Genomic DNA, 26,094 nt, shown 5'->3' on the forward strand with positions numbered 1-26,094 from the left:
GTACATTCAATATTATAATGACTTTGATTTGTTTTAAATTTTGATAATGTTAAATATTGAAGACATGTATAAAATGTATTTGTTTATCAAAAAGGAGCATAAATTAAAATTTTGAGAAATTCACATAAGATGTGAATGATGAACGTAAAGTGTCTGACCTTTCACGGAATATTTTAATTTTGACATGTAGCTATGACATAGGAATGATGAGATTTCTACAATAGAGCAAGCCAATGAGAAAGATGAGGGAGAGAAGTTTTAGGACAACGAGGGTTCCTGGGAAATACCTCCAAATCATACCCTTTCGGAGGCCAATGAGAGTTTTGAAAGAATATGGGGGAGATTAGAGTCCTCGGTCTGCCTCTTGACCCTCTGGGTGGTGACCCTTTCTCCGTGAATGCTTCCTGGAAAACTGCTGTCAGGTCGTGTGTTTTGGTGGGGTTGGGGGACGGTGGTGATGAAGGACAGAAGACCTTTTCTGAATGGGGAGAGAACTCATCAGAGCATTTTCTTCTAACTGTCCAGGAGGACCTGATTGTGTGTGTGTGTGTGTGTGTAACCAATATGTGGAGGAAGCAGGACTTGCATGGGAAAGAGAATACCACATTACTTACATTTAGATTCAATTCAGTGAGTAGAGCTTTGTCTGCCTCTGGAGAAAAATTCTGGTGTGTTTCTTAGAAAATATTCTCCAGTGGCCTCCCAGTTATATAGACTCAATTCAGAAATTTGAACGTCCAATCCAAAATATATATTACAATTCTGAACTTGACCAACATGGCTGGATCTGCCTCATCCCAGAAGTCTTCAAGTGGGATCGGGGACCTTACCTTCTGCTTTTCTTCTTCTCCTCTGTTTGCTGCTAGTTTGATTCCCCAGGGACTGGTGTGAGAGGAGATAGAACAGTTTTCATTGGTTGGTTGTGTTCCTTCTGGGGAGGCTTGGAAAGTGGTTAAAAAAGGCTTTCTCTGTTGAGGACTCTGTGAGCTCTTTGGGGTTTCCTGCGGTGCCCCTTTCCCAGTCTTGCTATTCTGGGTATTCTCTTGGGATTCCTTTCTCAGCTCCCAGACGTTGGGTACACCTTCAGCATTCAGGGCCATGGTGACCTCATGCCAGCTTTCTTTCCACACACATAGCTCAAAGGGAGAGCACCCATGTTCCCTGGAAGTACTGACTTGTCCCAACACAGCAGCCTCTCTCAGCGCCCACTAAGCACTTGCTCTTTGCTCAACTTCTGCATTTCCTGGGCAGATCAGACCTAAGTCTACAGTCCTCGTGATCTTCCTAGCAGTGAGTCGGGTGCCAGTCTTCGTCATCCCATAGTTGCAGAAGTCACATTTGAGAGTGTCCTGGGGGGTTGCCTTAGGGCCCTTCTCTAGGCGAGGCGTTATAGGCAGTACATTGCTATCCCTGAACAGCAAGTGGAGTGGGAAATTGCAGCTCATAACACCTTCCTCAAAAGAAATCATTCCAACAAATTCTCTTAAAATCCTTCTCACTCAGTTTTGTATCCTTGATTTGTTGATGTGTCCACACATCATGGACCAGGTTTTCTTCATTCCCTTTGTAAATTCTAACACGAAGTGTGTCTGCTTGGGAGGTCTGCCTCCTCCTCCCTTTGAAATCCTGATAATCATGACATCTGTGTCACCTTTATCAAAACTGCAGCAGGAAGGTTGCTATTCTAATATCCTGTGTGTGATCCATCTGAATTTGGCTGTCGTTCAAGTAGACGGCTTTGCTGAGTGGAGACACAGGAGACTTGACAGCAGTTGATGGGAGGGTACCCACAGCACTAACCTCAAAGTAGTGGAGTTTGGGGGGGGGGTGGCATAGTCAAAAAGGGCAAAGGCAAGCAACACAGGGGTTGAGTGGTTGGAAGAAAAGGCACGTGGCGTTCCCCGTGGTGATAGAATTATTTAGCTGAGGCTTTGACCCCTTGTAAGCTGACTGCAGTCTCTTAGGGATGGGATGTAATCCTTAGATCCACGTCAGCTCAAATCCCTAACCTACATGCACTTGTAGAGAACATAGTGCCCACCTAGAAGCAAGAGAGGCTTTCTGAGATGCTAATACTTTAACTCACACTGTGGAACCTCTAAAGCTTGTCCTCCTTCATGGCCCTGAGTGAGCCTTTTCTCAGTTTCACGTGAGTTTTATTGCTGTGTCCTCTTGAAGTTGAGCATACAAAAGGGCTGAGCTGCCCAGACATATGCAGCTCTTGAGTGCAGGGCCCATGGACCAGTGCGAGTTGCCTGACTCCTGGGTCTACAAATCCTAGGGGATATTCCCATTGCCAAGAAAGGCCTCCTGCATTGCAGGCACCCTGCCTACTGGAGAGCTCCACTCAGTTTAGTGAGGGCCTCAGAACAGCTCTGAGGAGGCTCATAAACTCCTTCAGAGCCTCTGCTTCAGTCTCTTGGCTCCTTGCAGTGGAAAGTAGCACTACACAGGGGTTGGGAACTTTATCCCTGGAGTGAAGAAACCTGGGTTTGAATCTCTGTCATTTAAATCACAAATTGTATAACCTTGATCAGGTGACTTTTTTCTGGGCCTTGGTTTTCCCATCTGTAATGTGGGAGTAATAGTGACATAATTAATTGACATAATCCATGTAAACCACATGGCACATGCTGTCTCTTTATAAACATTACTGTTGTGAAATAACTATGTGGAAACCTCCAAAAAGATAGTACTTGATACTCAGAAACACTCAACTTCGGCTTCTGAACATGCTACGTTTGTTATTGGCCTCATCTCTCTCTTCCTTTGTGCCTCTCTACATCTCTTTTCACTTTGGCATAAAAAAATATTGCCAAATGAGTCATTTGAAATTAAAGCATTAAATGATTTGAACTCTTAAAGGAAAAACATACCCTGCGTTTATTCACTAAAACAAACCAACAAAAACACAGAAACAGCAACAACCACACACATGCACATGTGTTCACACAAAACACTACATAGGCCCGCAGGGAGTGGGAGAATCTAACCTGTCTCGGGGACAGAACTTTAACTCGTCAGTCAACCACAGACTTAATAATGTTCGTGCTTCTGTGGTTTTAGCTCAATGAGATGCTCTCTTGTCCACTGGAGTGCAGGTTGTTCTGTCTTTCTTGAAACTGCATTTCCCTAAAAGCAACCTGGATTAGAGAGTAGGGGGCAGGGAGAAGGAATCCCGTTACACTGGGCAGTCCTGTTTAGGAGCCATGTTTGATTCCTAGTTTCTCCGTCCCCGCCCCCTCAGCCCCATCTACCATCTTGTTAATATTTATAGTTGCAGTTTGCTGCTTCAGTAGAAAAAGCCAGAAGTGCTCACGGATCAGCTCATAAAGGGAACTCAATTTAGAAAGGCTTATTCACTAAGGATTTATTAGCTCTTCACACTCTGGAAGCCTGGAGTTTTATTTTGACTCAGAGTCAGTTGTAGACCCAAACCAGCTGAATAATTCCACCATGGAGACAGCAGGCCAGTTGGAGGCAAGAGCTTTGCATCTGCCAGCAGCTTTCTCTTTGGCCCATGGTCTCCACGGGGTGTGCATATGTAGCAGAGGTCAGGGTTGGGGGGCGGGGGAACCTCTTTTGCCAGGGCGCAGCCATCCAGGTGTGCCCCTGCACGCAGACTGAGCCAGAAAGCCCTAAGTTTTAATTACTTGAAAAGAGATGGGAGTAGGAGGTGGGAGTGGGACAGATATTTCTACAAATTTATTGTCCAAGAAGATTAAAGTAAAATTTGCAGATAGTGTAATGTTCAGAGGGAGGTTAGAATAAGGATGAAAGGTCCCTCTTGAAGAATTAAATATGAGTAGGAGACGGTCTTGCCAGGGTGCTCTCGAGGGGTCAGATAAATGACTGAGCTGAATGACTTGAAGTGTTCAGAGGAGGATTTGTCAGGGTGCACTGGGCTGGTCAGGGAAGGTTCTAGGTAGAGACAGGATTTTAACTGGGCCCGTGGGCATGAGTTTTATTTCGACAGGCAAAGAAGAAGGGGAAACACTTTAAGTGAAGACTATTAAGAAAACCCCTCTGCTTGGATTTCAGCCAGGACTTGTCTGCCATTTGAAGAGAGAACTGTTACAGATCTGAGAGCTAGACTCAGTTTTAGCTGTATGTGCCCACACCAAGTATTTGGGAATATAAGGGGAAAAAGGAATTATCAAAAAGCCATCTCTATTTCCTCCTACCTTCTATCCCCCTCCCCATCAAAGCTTAAGGACTGAGTAACTATGGCAGACCAAAAGGAAAATGCAAGTTGTAAATTGTACATTTATTTAATAAGAACCACTTCAGGTGTTCCCTGATAATTTTTTTTGAGGGGGCCTGGCACACTTAAACAATTTGAAAAACATCTACAAATATGGAATTCAGAACAAAGACCCCTGAGGACAAAGAAGAGGAGCTGGCACAGTCTGAGTATCACTCTATAGGAGGGGCAGCAGGGGCATCTCCTGGCCAGAATCGATTTTGAGTTATAGTTTTGTGAAAATTGAGGTGGTTGATGTGACAAACCAGGATGGAAAAAAAATGGAAGAAACTGTGCTTCAGTTTCCTCATCTGTAAAATGGGGAGGGAGGGCGCACTACTTGAAGCTGACACACTAAGAAGTTCCTAAAAAGAGGAAGAAGAATTAACATTTGGAGGCCACCGTAGAAGGAAACAGTCTTATATCTCATTATGATATTATAAAATAGTCAATATCAAGATTAGGGATATTAAGAAAAGGTTAAAAGATGTCCTTTTTTTTTTTTTTTTTTTTTTCCTGTTTGATAAGTTGGGGAAAATTTTTTGGAAAGATTTCTCTAAAAGTTGGTCAACAGCGTATTGGAATGTAAGGGGGGAAGTGTTGTATGCCCACGTGGGAGGAGGGAGCAGGTCTCTCCTGGGGGCTTCCTGTGTTAGGTGCCCTCAGCCAATGTATCATTTGATCCTCACAGCTTGGTAGGATGTTCTAATTCCATTTTATTTTTAGGGAAACAGGCTCAGAGAGAATAGGTAACTTGCTTATTGTGACACTGCTAGTAAGTAGGTGAGGAAGGATTTGAACCTACTCCTTAGGCCATTATGAATCATAGCACCATTTATGTAGAAATCTTGTTTTTTTAATAACACGCATGACAAAGGTTTTGTTCTGCTTTCTCTGGGTCTGCTCTTGGGCTGCCTGACATAAAACCATCTGAGGACAGGCACTGTCTGGGTTTAATATGAAGAATTAGCGACTTGTACCATCTGATATCTAATAAAAGTTTTCCAAGGATAGAAGGAGGATGTGATAATTCACATAAATTGCCTTGCACGTAATAAGCAATGAAATGCTATCTATCATGATGATAATGAAGATGATTAAACAGTCTCTGCCCAAAAGGATGTCCTCTGACAGACTATTGATATCTGCAGAATAATCAACCTAATAGGATAGTTTGTCATCTCTGCATCATTAAGTATGAAGCCTCTATAAAACTGAGATGAGGAAACAAGCTCTAGTGCTCAGAGCTTAACCTCCATGTTCTACTGCCTCCTAATGGTGCTCCAGGGCTCTTGTCCTATCTAATAAAGGACGAAGTGCGTTTTAGTTTAGTTTTGTTTCTTTAAGTCAATGAGAAACAACAGAGGGAGGTTTCTCTCCTCTCAGAGCTGAGGTAACTTCCTGGATGATCTTGTGGAGATTTTCCTTACGAAAATACCTAGGGTCTTCTGTGCAGTGACAAGTGTTCTCATAGCTAGTAGTGATCTAGCCCTTCGTTTGCATATCCCAGGCCCATCTCACCTTGACCTTTCACCCCTGCTACTTTCATTGTGAAGACAAAGTACTATGGAAGCCCCATTTGGGGCTGAGGAAGGGAGTGGGGACAACATCTTTTGGCCTTGACCTCCTTATAAGACTCTCTGGTGAGAAATTAATTACCAAATAAACAGGACTAAAAATAATTGCTAGAGAGCATCAGAGGAGGAATGGGATTTATACCTGGGCTAGGATGGTCAAGTAGGCTTTTTGGAGAACATGGTCTCTGAACTGTTAGAGCCTGAACTTGTCCTTAAACCAGATAAAAGCGAGGCTTGTGTGACTTTGGTAGGTTTCTTAATCTTTCTGTGCCTCAGTTTCCTCATCTGTAAAATGGGGATAATAATAATACCTCATAAAATTGTTGTGTGGATCAAATGAGTTGGTACATCTCAAGTGAGTAGAACATCTAGTTGAATAAAAGCTATTTTTATTGAAGACTGCAGGTATTTGGATAGTCAGAGGGAGGTTAGAAAGCCAGATCTCAGAGGCAGGAAAAAGAATTCACATCAAATTTATGCTCCCTCCCGGCCAGGGCAGCAGGCCCAATTCATCCCATTTCACCACTGACACAGGCAAGGGCAAAATATTTATCGGCAAAATATTTATCTGTTGACTTACCTGAAGGCATAAGTGAGAGACACTCTGGGTGGCTACAATCTGGAAGACAGTTTTCTGAAGAGTTTAATTTGCTCTTTGGGAATATATTTGGACCTGGGAAAATGCTGTCCCTGAGGAAGGACATTTGGTTTCTTTTAGAAAACATGGCTTGCTGGAAATTCAGAAGGCTTGCCCACTCAGCTTTACTAAAAGCCATGCCTGAGCCTAGCTATTGGTTTACATTTGAAAACTTACATCTGAGCTAAGTTTGCATCTGTTCTTAAGGCATTTATTGATCATCTTCAGTGTGAATGCCACATTTCTGCATTTACAGAGATCACAATTTATTAGGTGACACAGACAAGTAAAGAAGCAATAACATTGTAGTATGACAAATGCTGTCATGGGGGAAGCATAGAACATTAATAAAGCAAGTGGGAGGGACAGCTAATCCACTCCAGGACAGTGAAAGGTGGGATATGTAAATCAAGCCCCAATGGAGGAGGAGGAATTAGTCTGGAACAGTGGGGTTGGGGGTGAGGGTGGGAGTATTGAAAGTAGAGGGGACAGCAGAGAGGCCGTGTGCACCTGCTGACATGGCCCGAGGTTATATTACATATGTGTGAGTGTGTGTGTATGTGTGTAAAGGGCAAGAAAGATGAGATGGGAAGGGGGCCGTTTGGGATAATATAGAGAGACTTGATCTGGATTAAGGAGAAGAATCGAGCTTTTGTAGTATCTTACAGGCTGGTTTGAGGTTAGTCACCTCATCTGTGTAGAACTTAATTTCTTCATTTGTTAAGTGAAGATGATAGCATAAATTTGGCCTATTTCCCAAGGCTATTTCATAATAATAGGTATGAAAGGGTTTAAAACATTATTATATACTTTTAAGATGTTATCATTGTCATCTTATGGTTTCACTTGGGAAGGTTGCCAGTGCTTCTTTCCCAAATTTATATACTGGGGATATGAGAAAGTGAGCGATTAGGAATCACCATCATACACAACATCTTTAATACTTCCAGTGCTATTAATAGAAGCAGAGAAGCGGAGCTTCTGTTTATGGTGGCAAATGGTGTTAGTGTATTATCAAAGAGTAAATAGTCACATGTCCATTCCCCCTGTCCCACAGCCATCCCCCACCTATGTATGCTGAAAGGTGATGACTGATGGGATACACAGAAGAGATGGAGACTCTGCCTGAATCTGTTACAAAGTGTTAGTTCTGGCTATAACCATTTCCATTACTGGTTACAGTGATTACTTGTCCAGATGGCTCAGATGATGGTGGGAACATTGTTTACAGTGTAATAATATGATACAGCAGGGGGACTTCTCACGTAGCTGAGAGGTGATGGGGAAGACTTCAGCAATAAGTTCACCAGGGATCAGGTATGCAGGTGGCAATCCGGTGGTCAGAAAAGGCATGTAGTCTTGCATTCCGTTCCAGTTTCAAGATCACTGTGTGACCTCGGCAAGTTATTTCTCTTCTTGAAGCACCAGTTTTCTTTTTTTACATAAGCTGGAGATAATAATAGGACAAATTTCACAGAGTTGTGAGAATTATTAAAAGGTAAAATGACATGCAAATATAAAATGAACATGTGCCTAAGATTTTATGTAACTTATTAATTAACAGGGGAGCCAGTATGATGATACAACTGGATGAAAGGATAATTCAAAGAACTATATATAATATAGGCAATAATGCCAAAACGAATTTAAAAATAGATACAAACTGAATTTATCCACAAGACAGTAGTTAATTGAATTCCACTGGGCACATTTCATTTGTATTACAGTGGAGACAGTTATTTTCATTAGTTATTAGTTATCAGTTTTCTGCATCTTACAGAGTTGTAGCATAGCTCAAAAAATCATAACCTAGGTCATACCTTGTTTTCCATTGTTGAAGACACCCAGTAACATTTTTGGTCCATTTCAAAGTCTTTCTCACAATTTACCCACACTTAATTAGAGATAACGCATACAGAGTGCTTGGCAAATAGTAGGTGCTCAATAAATTCTAGCTATTATAAAAAAAAATCACAGGAATTAATAGTAATAATAAAAATCATTTGCTCTACTGGGAGAATTGCCTCCCTGACGTTTTGGCCATGATTCCTCCTCCTTACAAACTTTCAGTGACTCATCATGGTCTCTGAAATAAATTCCACATTTAGCTGGACATTTAAGTTTCTCTGATCTGTCTTCATTTACATTTGCCAGTCAATTTCATACACACACACACACACACACACACACACACACACACACACACGAAACTCCCTGCAAGGTTTGTCATGATGACTGGAATTTCATCATTAGGGATCAGGCTTCTTGGTTACTGAAGACTTTTGGGTCTCTAAGTGTTCCTTTTAAAAATGCAAATAACCACCAAAGGAAGATTTTGCCTGGAGATGATCTGGCAGCAGCACAGTTGTTCAATTTAGCAGGTGTGTGAATCTGCTTGGGCTGCTTTGACAAAATGCTACAGACTGGGCGACTTTAACAATGGATGTTTATTTTCTTCTTACAGTTATTCAAGTCCACAATCAGGGTGCCACCTCATTCAATTTCTGGTGAGGCCTCTCCTCTCAGCTTGTAGGTACCTACTTTCTCTCTGTCCTCACATGACTTTTTCTCTGTGTACAAGGAAAGAGAGATCTCTGATTTATCTTTTTCCTCTTATAAGGACACTAGTCCTATTGGATTAGGGAACTACCCTTAGGACCTTTAAGGAAGTAATTAAGGTTAAAAAGGTCATATCTCCAAATAGAGCTTACATTGATGGTTAGGGCTTGAACATGTGAATTTTAGGGGACACAGTCTAGTTCATAACATCAAGGTACAAGAAAAGAGTGATAAAACTGGGACGTCTGGCTTCATTATGCCACAAACCTATTCTGCTGAGTTTTCCTTGTGATGAGAACAGGGCAGCTCTCAGCTGGAGGCCTCTGCACCCAACTCCCATAATCTGGAACACCAGCCTTAGCTGGGAAAGATGGTGGTGGGTGGAGTTCCTTCCTGCCATTTTCTCAGCCTCCAGTGGGCGTCTTACTTAAACTAAAAACCCAAGACAGCTGCCTAGGCATGGCTGAGATATTCACTGGACGAGAAACGCCCCCAAATTGTACCAAGTTCTCTTTAAGAATTCTTAAGATTATGTAGTTTCCTTTTTTTTTTTTTTTGGATGGCAAAATGATTTTTCTTCATACTTTAAAAAATTCAGATGTTTATTTTAAAGAAGTCTTTCTTTCATACTACTTTTTAGAGACATTATAGGATGTAATTTGGCTTAATCACAATAATCTAGTCCATCTTATTACTTATAGATGAAAAAAAAATTGGAAAATATACATATGATTTTGGGGTAACCAAGCACCTGGGATTAGGTAATGAAGTTTTCATCTTGGGACAAATATTATTTTTCAAAGTTTGTTGTATTCCAAACTCGATGACTAAGGTTTACAGAAAGACATTGGGTAATTTCAGGAGCAATTCCAGGGTAGGTACTATCATATGAAATTGTCTGCTGAGTGGGTGGATATCACTTCCTATTATTATGGTTTATTTACTGGAAGCCAAGTGGGATGAGAGTGTCGAGTTGAGGCAGTGAGACACAGTAGTGATAAAGAGAAAAGCATGATCTGTTAGATTTGTAACTTAACAAACCAGAGCTTTTCTTTTACTTGCTCTGTGACATTGGGTGAGCTCCCCGATTTTCCAGGCTGCAGTTCATTTATCTATGAAATGAATATTGATGTCCACACTGGTTCTTTATCAGGAGAGTTTTAGCTGCTGTAACAAACTCCACCATTCCAGTGACTCAATACCATAGAAATAAGCATACTTAAAAAGATAAAAATACTTTTGACAATTGAAGTTTTTTCTTTTTCACATAAACTCTTAAAACTGAAGTATAACCTTCTTGAAAAATGCACACATCAAAAGCTTGTAGCTCAATAAAGTTATTAAAAAAGTGAACGGCCACAAAACCAGCACCTAGGAGCACCTTTTTTGTGCTCCACATACTCCCCTCTCTAAATTCCTCAAAACAACTGCTATTCTGACTTGTAGTACCGTAAATTAGTTCTGCTTGTTTTTATGTTTCATATACATGGAATCATATAGTATGTATACTTTCATATTTGGCTTCTGGGAGAGATTCAATTGTGAGATTTACATATGTGGTTGCATGTTACAATAGTTCACTAATATTTATTGCTTCATGATATTCTATTGTGCGAATACATCACAATGTTATTTGTCCTTTGTTGAAGGATATTTGGGATATACAACCATTTCTGTTGGTGTATATTTAGGAATTGTATTGTTGAAAAATATAACCTTTTTTTTTTTGACATGGTTGTATAAGTTTATACTTTTGCTGGCAAGGTATGAATGTTCTTATCCTCATTCTCACTAACATTTGGTAGTCTATCTTTTAAATTTTACCTATTTGGTGGAAATGAAGTGGCATCAATTTTTAACTTGAATTCTCCTAAGGTCTCCTGAGGTTAAATAACTTTACATATATTTATAAGCCATTTGGATATCCTTTTTAAGCAACTGTTTAAGTTTCTTACCGATTTTTTATATTGGACACTAGTCCCATTGGATTAGGGAACTACCCTTAGGACCTTATTCTTTTATTTATTGATTTGTAGGTGTTCCTTATATCTTCTGGGTATGAACTCTTAGTCAAACCTGTGCCACTGTATTTACCTCTATTCTCTAATTCCTGTTTTTTCCCCTTTATTCTTCATTTATTCTCTATCTAGTTTTCTTTGGTTTACTTAATTTTATTAATTTTTTGAATTAGAAGCTGATTTTATTTATTTTTAATCTTTTTTTTTTTAATTTGATGTATTTAAGGCAATGATTGTTTCTCTGAACACTGTGTTAGCTTGTTTGTTGGTTCTGAAATATAGTATATTCCTAATTTTATATGTGGCCTGCAATTTTAGTTTGGATTTTCTCCTTGAACCAGTAATTGTTTAAGAAACAGTGTTTTTATCTTTCTATTTTGTTACTAATTTCTCATTTATTGCATCGAAATAAGAAGATACAGCTTATACTACTTCTACTTTTCAGAATTTATTAACATTTTCTTTGTGAACCTGATCAACTTTATAGCTCTTCTATAAGCACTTGAAAAGAAAAGGTATTATTTATATTGAGCAAATAGAAATTCTGTACATATTATACATATTGTATATAAAATCAGTGAGATCTACCTTATTGTGTTATTTAGGTCTTTATAACCTTTTATTTAAAAACATTTTCATTCTCTTGCTTGTCATTGACTGAGATTAGAGTCTACTAAGACTGAAGTGCTTTTTTTCTACTCTTTAAATCTCCTAAAGATTGTTTTGTGAGTAATACTCTAGAGCTCATAAACGTTCACACTATTTTATTTTCTTTGAGATTTGCATCCTTTGGAATTATGAAATATCCTTCCTTGCTTTGTTAAATACTTTTGGCCTGAATCTAACTTTGTACAATAATCAGATTATTATTATTATTTTTGTATGCATCTGCCTAATATATTTTGGCCTATTCTATTATTTTCACCTTTTCCAAGAATATATATTTGGCATAGACTTGAACTATGCGTTATGATCCAATCTGAATGTTTTTCTTTAAAGAGGCGGATTTAGCCTTTTCACATTTATTGATGTGACAAATATAGAATATCCCAATCCTGTATATCTTTATATAGTATCTATTAATTTCCTTCTATGGCCAATGGGTAGAATTAGTGTATATAATGTCTTTTCTTCTTTGTCTTCTGTTCCATTCCATAATTATATTATCTTTCTTACTGTTTGTTTTTGTACTGTTCTGTATAATTTGGTCTTTATCACTTGAGTTTTTTAAAGCTTCAATGATAACCTTTTCCTCAGCAGAATCATTGTATCTACCCTATTTTCATCTTCTTTTCTCCTTCCTCTGTTGATTTTGTTTTAATTCTACACTGTGACATTTACCTTTTGTTTTGTTACCTTATACTCACATTTGTTTTCGTCTTAGTATGTCATTTATTTAAGCAGAGGAGACTGCATTCCACCACTCCTTTTGCCATAATTTTTTCAGTAATCTCTCAGTTGGGTGAAGTTTTACTTAAGTAGGGGTTAGGCAAGTAATCCTGCTTGTTTTATTTGAATTTAAATCAGTTTTGCTGGATATAAAAATTCTTGAGTCCCACTTTTTGTGTGTGTGTGTTGTGCCACTCTTTTTTCTACTACTGAACATTGCTATGAAAAGTTCAAGGCCAGGCTGTTTTTCCTTTTGATTTTGTGATTCTACCTTTTTGTCTAGCTGCCCGAAATGTTCCTTCTTCATCTTCAAAGTCTGGAATATTTATTCGGATACGTTTTGGTATTGGCTGTTCAGAGTCACATCTCTAGGATATGGTGTGCCCTTTCAATAAATAGATTTAAGTTTTTTGAATTACATCTTATAATATTGTGGAAATTAATTAAGACCACCCAGTTGAGAGCAAGCAAGAGCTATTTATTCAAAACTTGCTAAGGAAGGAAGTCAGCAAGCATCACTTGTGTTTGGCAGAGACTCAAAGGCAGACAAAGAAGTGGGAAAGCTTAATGATGAAAAACGGGAAGGCTTCAGGAGTGCCATGGCTGGGGGAAGGTTTAGGCATGGGGAAACAGTAGGTGGACACGTGTGACTTTTTCACCAAGGGTGATAGAAATCTTCGTGATTGATGTTAGACTTGGCAGTCAATACAGTGGATTAAGATACAACCCAAAGTATGGCAATAAAGGAAGCGGGGTAGATACATCCTGTCAGGCCTGAGCTTTCCAGCACAACCCCCTTCTGATAAGCTGATTGGTGAGAGCCAGGGTCTTTGATTAGACCTCAAAGTTGGGGATCACTATGCCTAAATATATGAGAACCCAGTCTTTTTTTTTTTTTTTTTTTAATGAACTCTGCTGTTTCCTTCATTCTAAATTGACAGATCTGAGCTTTGTTTAGAATTGGGAGGGAGGGTGTTAATAGGGCACCCTACTTTGACTTTGAAACTTGATCCAAATTCAGCCTTCAATTAGAGCTATGCACCTATGTAAGGTATGCTTGTACAGCTAGGAATAAAATGGTACTCTGATTTCCATTCTGCATTCGTGCTTTGCACATACCTTCCTAGAACTTTGCTGGGAAGGGATGGGGATAATTAACAAGGTGTGATTAAATCATTCTTTTGTTCCTGACCAGATATCATAATAGTACCTTGCAGTTTCATCTTAACCTCTCAAAAAATAACTCACTGGGATGTTGTAAAGACCAGGGGTGGGAAAAACTCTATAGTGATGGAGAGAAAAAGCCCACCAGTTGGGAGAGAAGAACCTGTTCTGGAACATAGGGAAGTGGAGTAGGAGAGTCTCTGGGCTTCATGAATGTGTGTGAAGATGTGGGTGGGGAAGGGTTGGGGGAAGCAGAGAATGATCTTATTTAAACATAAATATGATGGTATAATTATCTTGTTTATAATCTTTTAGTACCTCCCCATTGCTTGCTCTGAGGACAAAATCCAATCTCTTTAGCCTTTCTCCTATCATGTCACGTTTCCACCTTGTTCTAAGTATACTGACCGTAAATTACTTAAGTTAATCAAATCTCATATTGATTCAAGGCCTTGGCATTATATGTGCTGTTTGTTCCCTCTTGGAATGTTTGACTCAGCTGACAAATACCTGCTTTATCAAATCGGTCACCACTTAAATTGTCACTTTAGGGAAATGTAGCTGGAGAATGGCAGACAAAGCTGCAATTTTGTTAACACATTAAAACCAATTGCTTCCAACATTTTCTCTAATTTCAGAATTAAACTTAGTTACATTGGATATTTTCCCCACCTTTTGGTCTCCACAGGGCTGCACCTAATTTGTAGGAGTATTTACAAGTTGTTAAGGCATTTGGGAGAGCATCAAGTCCTTGGTTTCTAGCCATGCAATATCTGTTTCTGTGACCACTTTTTGACCCATCTCTGGTCATGGCATCTATATGTCTGGCTTCTGTCAGGGTGTGCCATCTTGCCTGGCCATGGGGGATGGTCAGTATCAAGAGAATTTACTACGTCCTCATACCATTCATGGCAGGGCAATCTACTACCCAACTTGCTGCTTTTCATGAACACAAGATATCCTCAGGCATGCCTCTTTCTTTATTTACATAGGAGCCAAGTAAATAAAGAAATTGACTCTGATTATCTTCATTTTGTAGAATCATTTTGGAATAATCTGATACTCTGATTCCTTCAAGGTTCTGCTACTGATACTTAAGTCAAGGCTCATCTTGAAACTCAAAAAACCGAGAATGGACTATGTCTTTGTCTTTGTGTTCTTCCTATGAAAATTCTATTCCTTTTTTTAGAATATGCATGCCTCTGACTGTATAGGGAACTTACAAACAACATATGTGGGTTATGGAGGAAAGTTCTTCAACTGTTCAAGAAATTAATCCACCACAAAAGCCCTTGTTAATGTTAGGACTAGATCAGGCCCCACCATCACAGGCTGAAATTACATGCTGAAGTGATTGTGTCCCTATCACTGCAAGGTCCATGTATCTATCAGAGATCTGGGACAATGTCTGTCTTGCTCACTACCCGAGCATTAAGCACAGGACTTGGTAGAGAGTGTGTTCTGCAAATTCTTACTAAACTGTTGAATAATCTGAGGAAAGAGGAGGTCAATCTGGCAGCAGGAGGGTTCTGGTAGGTATCTAAGGGGCAGTTAGGGAACTAAATGGACAAATGTGGGAAATGGTGGCAACTAGTTCCTCTTGGTTGGAGCAATGACGCTTTATAGGTATAGTGAGGTATGGAACCCATTGGTACCAGAATCTTTATGTTCAGCATTAATCTTGAGTAGATGTTGAGTTCAGTCAGGAATCCATTCTGGGACAGTAGCGATGTGCATATACTGAAGGGCAACAGGGAAAAATGCCTCATCTGCATGTGGGTAGCACTATTTGCATCTACCTGAAAACATCCTTGCATGTTTCTCCCCCTCACCCCTCCACATCCCCAAATATGGACTGAGTGTAGTTCTGACTCACTACAGAGGGGCTCTGTGTTGCCATGGTGAGGACAGGGCTCTGTGCTGCGCTGGGGTCAGAGGTTCCCTGCAGAACAAGTAGGCTTGCTTGAAGAAAACAAATATGTTTAAAAATAACAAGCTGGTAATTCACTTTCTCATCTTATCAGGTTGTCAGGAAATTTGTGTGTGTTTTTATAATTTGAAAAGCATATCTGAATCTTTCTTGTCAGAATTGATTATTTTGGGACTTTAAAAAGCAGTATACTCAATCAAGGAGCAAAACTGTGGAAAATCCTGACTTGAAAGCAGATGGTGAGATTTCTTACTCATTTGGCTCTCAGAGAATCTGGGCACATCGTTGGTGCTCCAGAAAGAGGAATGTCTTTAGGGTCATTATGTCAATTTATCTTCTCCAGAGAAGGACACAATAGGGAAAATGTAAGCAAGGTTTAGCTAAATCTCTGTATGACCTAAGCTCCAGGAGTTGGTGGCATGGCATTTGTTTTGGAGCTTGACATCAGAGAAAAAACCTTTTGTAAGATGGATTCAGAGACCAGGAAGTGACCTCTAAGTCTAATGACCTGACCTTTTTATTTTACAGATGAGGAAACTGAGGACTACAGAAGTGAATTGACTTGCTCAAAGTGACACAGGTAATTAGTGGTAGAGCAGCGATATGATTACTCAAACCACTGCTTCTCAAACTTTTATTTTCACACAAATCAAATGGGGATCATGACTCAGAGAGCCAGAGACATGGCCTGAGAATCTGCATTCTTACTTGCTTACAGGCGATATTTATGGCCCTGTTTCCTGGGCAACACTGACTTGTTAAGTAGCAGGGACCTAATCCTAAACCATTCCCGAGTACTTCCATCAGAGAGAATGCTGGGTTAAGGCATGGAAGGATGCTCAAAAGCACTCACCCAAGGTGGGCTCTCATAGGGCACACTGAGATAAGCTCACTAAACAGGGATTTCCTGTAAAGTCAGGGAAGCAAGGTCTGGTTTATGGGGCTCTGACCCATCAGATGACTTTTCCTTTCTTCATTGTTGACTCTGTCACTGTTTACTTGCTTCTCCCATAGGACAGGATCTTGCAAAGATGGGATACCTGTTAATCATGTAAGGAAAAATTATAAAAGACTTTACAATGGCAAAAAAATAAATAAATAAATTACTCTGTATCCTATGGAATTCTAAGTGTTGGCTAGCATACTCACTTGGGTTATCTGATTGAATAGTGGTCTACTCCTATTTTCTGTTATTTAATCTGGAAGTTGTAAAACTCTGTAACACAAAAGAGTCTTGTCAGTAGAAATGCAGTGATTATTGCCATGTGGATGTTGACAACGTCTGTTTGTAAATTCATTTCAGCATCCCTGGTTGTGTGTATGTGTGTGTTCTTTGAATTCTCCATTGAATTAACTATAGCATTATATTAGTCCTCTTGTTACTTAATGACAAATAAAATATTTGACATGCAGTAATTATACATTTTATATTTGTGCAAAAGGTATGATTTTTATCCTTTAAAAATTAATATTCTTCAAAAATCACTTTATTTGGTTAAACTTTCCCCCAAAAGATAAGATTGAATCTACTCTTTCATGTGAGAATTTAGGATCTTAATTTTCAATATTTATGTAGCTCTTGATGTCATACCATCTAGTGGAGCCTCAAAGGATCCTAAATTACTGATGAGGCTCAGGGAAGTGAAGAGACTTACCAAGGGATACACAGCTAAGATGCAGTAGAGCAAGGAATTTTTCTTTACTCGTATTACCTTATAGTTACTTGTGTAAGTAATGACCCAAGTCTTTACTATTGCTCCAGTCAGTGAATCTGTCAAAGGTAAGAAAATTGACATGTGGGAGGGGGTGTATTGGAACTAGTGCTCTTTACCTGCTTGACAGATCCTTCTGGAAAGGGGTCAAAAAAAATGTGAAGGTTTGCGCCTTGTAATGGAAAAGTTTGTGTCTTCTGTTGTCTATCTCAGTCATGTAGTCTGCCAAGAGAGTGCCCATTAAAGGTCTTCTTGCAAATACATCGCTCAGTGCCATTTCAGATGAGCATGGCTATGTGTCAGTGATGCTATGATAAAAATTCTTGGAATGAGCACAGACTTTGGAGTCAAAATGACCTGAGTTTGAATTCTCTGTTATTTACAAATTGTCCTATTCTTAGCAGAGTTACTTAACCTCCTTGGATTTTATTTTTAATCTGTAAAAAGGGATAGCACAATTTTATAGACAATTTTATAGAATTTCATGCAAGAAGTTCATGATATGACATGAGAAGTACAGTGGGTCATTATTCATCAAACATTAGTTCTTTTTCTGTTTTTACTTTTGCCATAAAATATGTTCATTTGCATTCAGCTCTGTTTACCCATAAGAGAATTAATGCTCAGTGACATTTATTGAACACTTGTTATGATTCCAGCCTTCTAGGAAGGACTGTGGGGTATGGTATACAGATATGTAAATGTTCCAATCCCTGCTTTTGGTGAACGTTCAGTCTAATCAAGGAGACATCTATGCATTGAGTTTGGAGAAGAAAGGTATCAGTGAGGGTCAGAAAAGGTGATTGTGGACGCAACATGAGCAAAGGTGAGGTGGTGAAAGAGGCGTGGTGTGGGGAAGGAATTGATTAACTAGCAGGGAGGGTTGTGTTGGAAAGCAGTGGAGTTCAGATGGGAAAAGCAGACCTATGCTGGCCTGGAGAGGACCTTGTGTGCCAAGCTGAGCAGTTAGGGCTTGATGCAGTAGGCGACAGTCAACCCCTGGTGATTCTTGAGCAGAGTAATAATGTTCTGTGCAAGTCTGGACGTTGCTTTCAGGAGCATCTTCCATGGGCTCTGTTTGTTGCTGTTGAGCTCCCTGCCTCTTTCCTGGAAGTCACAGATGCCACATGCTATTCTGACACTGGTTCAGATTTTGCCTCTGTGAAGTGGTGAGGAGGAGGCTGCTGTGGGGAGGGGTCACGGTTTATGTGCCCCATAGAGGCAGCTCCCCCAGATTTCCACATGTCACACTTCCTTCTCTTGAGTGTCTATGCTCCTGATCACTTTAAACAGGAAGATGTTATTTGTAATTTTTCATCATACATCTGTTTAATTATCTATTTTTGCTCTCTGGGGCCTCAATTTAATGAAAAGGTATAATTTTGACTGCTAAAAATTGAGCTTTGCTACTGTAGTCAATATTTTTCATTACCATCATCATTTCTAGAGAAACCTCTAGACAATGGAATTGCATATGAACTCTTTACGAGGATTTTGACAGACTTCCATTCAAAACCAAGGCAATTTCAGTGGCTCAGGGATTAGATGCCATGGGTAAAAGGGATTAGGCAACTTTTCTGTCTGTGGAGGCATGACTGCTGAGGGCTAGTGTCAGTGCAGGTATATGGTATAGTGAATGGACCATCAGAACTGTGTACATGTTCATCAGCAAGTGAAGCGGGAAACATTGAGACTGGGAGAAAACACCTGAACCAATTGTGAGGGGAAATGAGGGGCCATTTATAGAGATGAAATGCAGAATGCAACTGATAAATGCTATTAATGGGAGCAAAGCCAGGACAGCTACCAGTACTAATAGTGACCAACATGATAATAAAAATGAAAATATCAGACACCTTTGCTAAGTATTTTGCATGTACTATTTCATTTTTATCCCACAATAACCCTACAAAGTTGGTATTATTAATATGATTTTAATAAAAGGTCTGGGACAAAAATGTGATCTTTCCGAGGACAAAGTTTGAACTCTCTACAGCTAGCATTGGCCCTCTAGGAAGACACTTATAAGTAGAAAGGTGTTAGCTTGAGGTGAAACTGTAATTACCTTAAGATTCAGATGAGTCCCAAAGAATGTGGGTTGTACTTGCCAATAGAGGCATAACTCATTTTATTGCACTTCACTTTATTGCACTTCAAAGGTGTTTCGTTTTTACAAATTGAAGGGGAGACCCTCCACCAGCAAAGGCATTAGAACTTGCTTTATTGTGTTACTTGCTTTATTGCAGTGGTCTGGAACCAAACCCACAGTAGCACCAAGGTATGCCTGTAATCTATTTGTATGGGAGACCAGGAAGCATCTGGGAAATAACTGTGTGTGGGGGGGAGGGGGAAGGGAGAGCAAGAGAGCGAGAGAACGAGAAAGAGAAAGAGAAAATGAATTGGATCCTGTCAGCCAGGGTCAGAGTCTTCGTTGAAATGGAGTGCTGATTTTGAATAAAGGTAGTAGTGGACACTCAGACCATCCTCTGCTCCAGTCTCCATGGAATGAAACCTTGGATGTTAGGAAGACAGGTCTAAAGATAACCGGGTGAATTATGATACCAAATTCACCATATATCGTTAGAGGTAAAAGACATCCTTTCTTGAGGACTTATTTAGCAAAATATACATAAAGTTCAGGGAGTGGGATTCTTCCCTGCCTTTTTGGATGGCATGGTGGGACTGCAGAGTAGTTAGGGTGCCAGTGAATTTTGCCAAGACGATTGACACCTCTTTCTATATCTGGATTGGCTATTTTCGCACAGAAATCAGGCCAATGTCTGCAGAAAGAAGCCTTTTGGAGGGCCCTTGTCAATATAGAAATGTCAGACCTTGTCAGGAAAAATGGAACAACTTTGAAATGGGCAAAACAAACAAACAAACAAACAAACCAGCAAACAAAACTTACAGGGTCCCTTCAATGGATTCCTAGGTGTCATGTAGTGCCCCTTTCTGGATCTGATTAACTGATTTTTTAGGAGTCTGCTTCTTTCATTGTCTTTGAACCTGCATCACTTCAGCATTCTTGATTATCTATTATATTTCTGCTCTTGATTGTCCTTTGAACTTGTAACAGCTTACTGGTTGCCTCATTAATTGATATTTTTCATACAGGTTCATCTTACTTGTATACCAGAATCATGCTGTTACCTTTTAAAAAATTATCCTTTAATAGTTTATTTTAAATATTTAGCAAACATACTCATATCTCACTTATGGATAAATTTATTCATAAATAAGAGTGTAGCCTTTCCTACCTCTATTCTGCTAACGGTAGGGGGAGGGCGAAGTCTGGCTTTGCTTGTTCAATTTCTTCACTGCCTTTTTTGAAACAATGTTCTGCTCTTTCTGAGACTGTTTATAGACTTTTGTGATGTGGGTGGGTTGAGGGTAAAGTGATGAGGGAAACAAAAGGCTTTGGATAAGGCTAGGGGAAGAGTCTTTTTGAAAGGTTGGGATTAGGTAGGCAATCAATGAACTACAGGTATGAGGAAAATAGGTATCAGAAAGGAATTTCATGAGCTGTATCCCTATTTATAGTATTTCGTAAACACAAGCAATGTTATTTTGAAAATGCATTTTGATTTACTGGGCTATGTCTCTTTAACTGACTTCTCTCTGAGGAGTCCTGTGGGTCAGTCATGGTTTTATACCAACAAACTTGCTGTTGGCCATGATAACACTTGGGATGACATGTCCACAGGGCACTTTAGTATAAACTGGTATTTTTAATCAGAAAAATGAGTGCGGTTCCTACTTCAGAATTACAGGTGTCAGTCTCAGTAAAACCTAGAAAACAACTCTATTGGTTTTCCTTTTAGTGTTCTATTCCTAATTTCCCAGTTTCCTCATTTTTAGTAGTGAACCTAGTTGATATTGCAGTACAGCAGCAAATTCTGAATGTTTGCTGTTGCTTGAAGTTTATCTGATTACTGATTTTTACTGACTATACTTTACTTGCTATGGATAAGAACAATTTCATTCCCTTCTTGGACTAAACAAGAATAAGTGACTGGGGCCAATAGGTTTTTTTTTTCCCCCTCTCACAAGTCTTTTTGCCCTGTAGAAAATATAACCTCAACTCAAAAAGAAAGATTGCTGAGATGCTGGAATGAGTGACCCAATATACTTAGGCCACCTCTCCATCTGATTGCTAGCCTCTGTACCTGGGACATACTGGGGACCACATATTAGGTGTCTGATAAATAACTGTGCATAAAAGGCAAGAAGAGACCCTGTCGGTCACCAGAAGCAGCTTGAGATGGGACCATCTCTGCCTATTAACATACAGCATTCCTATTGTAACAAATATCCTTTTGTTACAAGGAAATCTGTGAATTTGGGTAACAATCTCCCTAGGCCTAAACTTCTTTATCTTTAAAATGAAAAGGTTGGACTAGAAGAGTTCTAAAATATTTTTGAGCTTTTTAATGTTCTATGGATTTCAGGCATAAATAATAGGCAATGAAGGTCTCTCTCACATCTCCTAATTATACCACAGTCTGTTGCAATTCTGGCCCTGCTCTTGAATCTTCTGTTTACTAGAGACTCAGATTAACTGGAGTGAGCAGTTATCCCTCCTTGAATATTTTGGCTAATTTAAGTTTCTCTGTAAAGGAAACCTGACCGCCCAAATCCCTCCTGGGTCCTCAGTGGAAATATGGCTGCACATGAAGGCAGGACAGGTAAGAGCAGTATAGCCTGGTGGAATGACGGCAAGTGGTGGAACAGCCATTGGTGCAGGGTAACACCATTCAGTTTCTTAGTGATTCTGGGGGTAGCTTGGGAACTGCACAGAACAAAACAAAAGAACAAGTAGGCATGAGGAATCTGGGTTGGAAGAGGAGAGGCCACAGAGGGTTCAGGAAGAAGGCTGGAACCAATAATCCAGGAAAATCCTGGCTACTTCAGGTGTCCTGTCTCAGTATCTCAGGTCGGCTCCAACCACCTGAAATCTGAGGGAAAGGCCAGTTCTCAGCCATCTTGAACAGGATGACGCAATTTCTATTCCTAAGCCCGTGGTGATCACTGGAAAATATCACTCTGGCATTGAGATGTATAAATGTTGTTTGAGAACTAACGCTTATTTTCAGGTGATAAAAGAATTGTCTTTCTTTCATTATTATTCCATCATTTCCGACTCACAAAAGGGCTTAGGTTTCCAAGAGCACTCACACGATTGCCTGCCCGGTAATAGAGGTTATATTCTTTTCTGTTGTGATGGCAACAAACATTTTAGGATCTTCAGCTTCCCTCTGGCTTCTCCACCTGTGCTGTTTGTCGGGGGTGGAAGTCTAGGTCTGACTCTCTGCCCATTTTCTAAAATTAACTTCCCCTGTAAGTTTGCTCCAAATTACCTGAAGGGTCAAAATCCTGTGCTAACTGGTTGATGGTAGTCAAGTTTCTTTCTGGTCTTGCTCGAAGGCACTTTTTTGCCACTTTCCAGGAGAATTGAGGGTTTAGCTGCTCCATCAGGTTCAGGCTTTCAGAAACACTTGCCTTCCCCTTCAGTCTTTTCCTGTTTGTTTCCAGCACTGGCAGGACTTGTCCTTAATTTGGCTTGCCATTCCTCGTTCTGCCAGTCTACCCTTCCAGGACACTTACACCATAGCCAGGCCGTGGGGACTTAGCACAGATCCCTTTGGCAGCAGAAAACAAGGGGTAGGAGGTAGAGGAAGGTGGCCACCGTCTCTGTCTTTTCAGGTTTTTTTCCTTCCAAGTTCTGCTAGAGGATAGAGAAACTACATAACTTATCTAAAATGGGAACATACTTTTTGAGTTGTGTCTATTGATCATGAGTTATTGATAATTAGTTATTGACAAGCTGGACAATGAATTACTCATGGACGATAGAACAGACCATGGCCATCCCAGATGAACAGGGATGTATGGCCCCACAGCAACGTCCTAGGTATCCTTTGGCTCTAGGCCTCTGTGTGTGCCATTCTGGCTATCTGGAATGTTCTTCTACCTCCCCCTGGTTAGTTCCTGTCCACTCATTCTTCAGGTTTTGTTCTTGATGATGACTTTTCTTGCAGGAAGACTTTTCTAACTCCCTGGGGCTGGGTTAGGTGCCCTGCTTCCCAAACTTTCCTTTCCCATCAAAGCCATCATGCTATATTGTAATTTCCTGTTTACAGCTCTGTTTCCTTCATGACTATGCATCTGGGGCTTAGGGGCTGGGCACTATTTACCTGGTCTCCACTATTATAACACCTATCTTGGTGATTGCAGCTCAGTAAATATTTGTTGAACTCTACACTGATTTTCCTCCCCTCACCTTTTTCTGGTGCCTTGAATCTTTAGTGCCTTCTATGGTAATACTGTAGAAGAATTACCTGTATCTATTTTAGTTTTGGCTTCTTATTTCTGGTATTCCCTGTCCTCTGATTTTCCTCCTCACCCTTTTCCTTTCCATCACACTCATCCAAATCTTTTTCCTTCCTGTTCCCCAGCTCTCATTGTGCCCTAAACCCAACAGCTCAGTTTCTCCTGCAACTTTTTACTCATCTTAAAACAGTACCTAAAGTGAGTGGGTGGCTCCTTCTGTGAAAGTGCAGCCCACACATAAAAGTCTCCATGCTTCATGAGTTTAGAATAAGGAATGAGAGTCCAGGCCTTGCCAGCCTAGATATCTGCTTCGATGTTGAGTTGGTGATAAATGACTTTTAGCAGGCCTGCGTGTTTGTAAGCCTTTACCTCCGCAGTCTGGTCCTTTTATGGCAGTAGATTTGAAGCAGGATTGCTGCTGGGATGCTCTCTCTTGATAACACAGGTTCTTTTGAATCTTCAAGCCGTCTAGATTTGAGAAGTGGGTAACATTGTTCTAGGTCTTCTGGAGTGCCAATAGTCCCAGACCTATTTCCCAGGGAAAAGAATCTTGCTCGACACAGATGTCCCTCAGAAAAGATGAGACTAAGTTATAAGGATGCTGTTCCAAAGTAACTTAACTTTTTTCCTCTTCGCTGTCTCTTTAGTTTCACTTTCTGCCTCGGTTGTCCTCCCTGTGTTTTGAACAATTTCGCTGCTGGCACTTGTTTTCTTTTCTCGACTTAATTCAGAGCCACATGTGAATCCTATATCTCTGTTCATCTCTGGCTTTTCTGAGCTCTTATGTTGCCTCGTATTCTTTAGCTTCAAAAACTGAGGGCTAGCCTTTTGGTGCACTGGAGCTGGCAGGCACTGGCCTGTGAGAGCCAAGTCTGTGCTTCTCTTCTCAGTTCTGTATTTGGTAGTTTGTGACCTATCATAGTGAGAATATTTATATACTGGAAAATAGAAATCAGAAAACTTGGTAAACTTACAGATCAAGGTGTGTGCGCGCGTGTGTGTGTACATATGTCTATACTTGCACATACCTGCCTTGTCATTAAACATTTACCAGTACCTCCACTGGCTAAGGCATCAGGATTCTAGCTTTATGCTGTCCAATAGGGTATAAGCCATCAGTGGCTATTTGGGTCTGAATTGTAGTATATAAAATTAAGAATTCAGTTCCTCAGTTTCCCTAGCCACATTTTACATGCTCAGTAATAACACGTGGCTAGTAGCTCCTGTAGAGGTCTGTGCAGGTGTAGAACATTTCTGTCATCACAGAAAGTTCTGTTGGGCAGCTCTGACTAGCTTTTCTGTTCGTGTTGGACATTTGGGGTCATGTTTCAAGATGAGGAATGAGGGTTAGAATTAGGTATTTGTAGTCCATGGAACACATCAGCCAAAGGTAGCTCTAGAATTTGTAGATCAGGGGTCAGTAAACTTTTTTCTATAAAGGCCATTTGGTCTCTGTTGCCATTACTCAACTTGGCTGTTGTAACACAAAAACACTCATAGGCAATACAAAAAAACTCAGCATGTCCATATTCCAATACAATTTTATTTACAAAAATAGGAAATAGGCCAGATTTGGCCCATAGGCCATAGTTCCCTGTCCCCTGATTTTCCTCCTCACCCTTTTCCCTGATCTATTAAGCCATCTAGTTCTGTTCATGGAATTTACACATATGTTTGGAAAATCCAATCCAGGTACATTTTAGAGTTTCCAAATTTTTAAAACTTTAAAATGCAAAATTTAAAACAGACATGAAATGTAAAAGAATAGTATATTGACTCCCTAAGTAGCCATCACCCATTTTCAACAATTATCAGTATAAAGCAAATATTAACACAACAACCCCCCATATACTGTTTTTTTTTTTTTAACATAGGAGAACATTATGTGTCAAAATGCAAACCTATTTCAAAAATCACTTAATAAAATAGGATATTTTTAAATCTATAAAAACCGAACTTTGAATATTTCTGAAAGCAATTTTATAGTATTTGAGTATTATCAGTGACTCCTGAGAAGCAGGCATTCTTAACTTACACTCTAAAATGTTGGTTGCTCTTGGTATTGTGAGGTAGAGTTGAGCATCACAGACTTGCTTCGAAGTTAAAAATGAAACAGGCTGCATGGAGCATGCTGGCAGAATGCTTCTGCTTCTGGATGCTCCCACAGGCCCTGGGCTGGTTTTTAACAAGCCCCATCCTTGTCACCAGGAGTGAGTTACAAGGCTAGTGTGAACTCAGCAGCTGTTAAAATGCAGAACCCTTTCTCTTCCCTTCTCCTTTGCCTCCTCCTACTTCCTTCTCTATGCCCCACTTCTGCTGGGAGAGGTCTCAAGGATGGGCTTTCTTTTGGCAAAGAGATTCATAGAATAAATTAGAATGGAAAAGGACCTTCATGAGCATATTGTTCAACTCTCACTAGAGAGTTGATGAAGTGATGAGGAAAAAGGCTCAGAGAAGCAAAGTGTTTTACTCAAGGTCACACAGCCAGATTGTGACAGCAGAGTCTAGAACTAGAGTCTGGAACCAGGTTTCTTG

At 40.0% G+C, this 26,094-nt stretch overlaps 1 protein-coding gene across 6 annotated transcripts in view; it reads left to right on the top strand.

The window, feature by feature from the left end:
* The window catches only part of GTF2A1L (general transcription factor IIA subunit 1 like), a 495,737-nt gene that overhangs the window by 182,315 nt on the left and 287,328 nt on the right, over window positions 1–26,094 (top strand). For all 6 annotated transcript variants that reach the window (XR_004952123.1, XR_004952124.1, XR_004952125.1 and 3 more), the window contains one exon: window positions 16,046–16,097. Coding sequence is in view for 2 of the 6 variants with exons in the window: in XM_036224896.1 (XP_036080789.1) it covers window positions 16,046–16,078 (33 nt within the window). In the remaining 4 variants the exon portion in view is untranslated. The remainder of the gene's footprint in view (window positions 1–16,045; window positions 16,098–26,094) is intronic.

Source organism: Rousettus aegyptiacus, unplaced genomic scaffold, assembly GCF_014176215.1.
Source record: "Rousettus aegyptiacus isolate mRouAeg1 unplaced genomic scaffold, mRouAeg1.p scaffold_m13_p_7, whole genome shotgun sequence".
Lineage (NCBI taxonomy): Eukaryota > Metazoa > Chordata > Mammalia > Chiroptera > Pteropodidae > Rousettus > Rousettus aegyptiacus.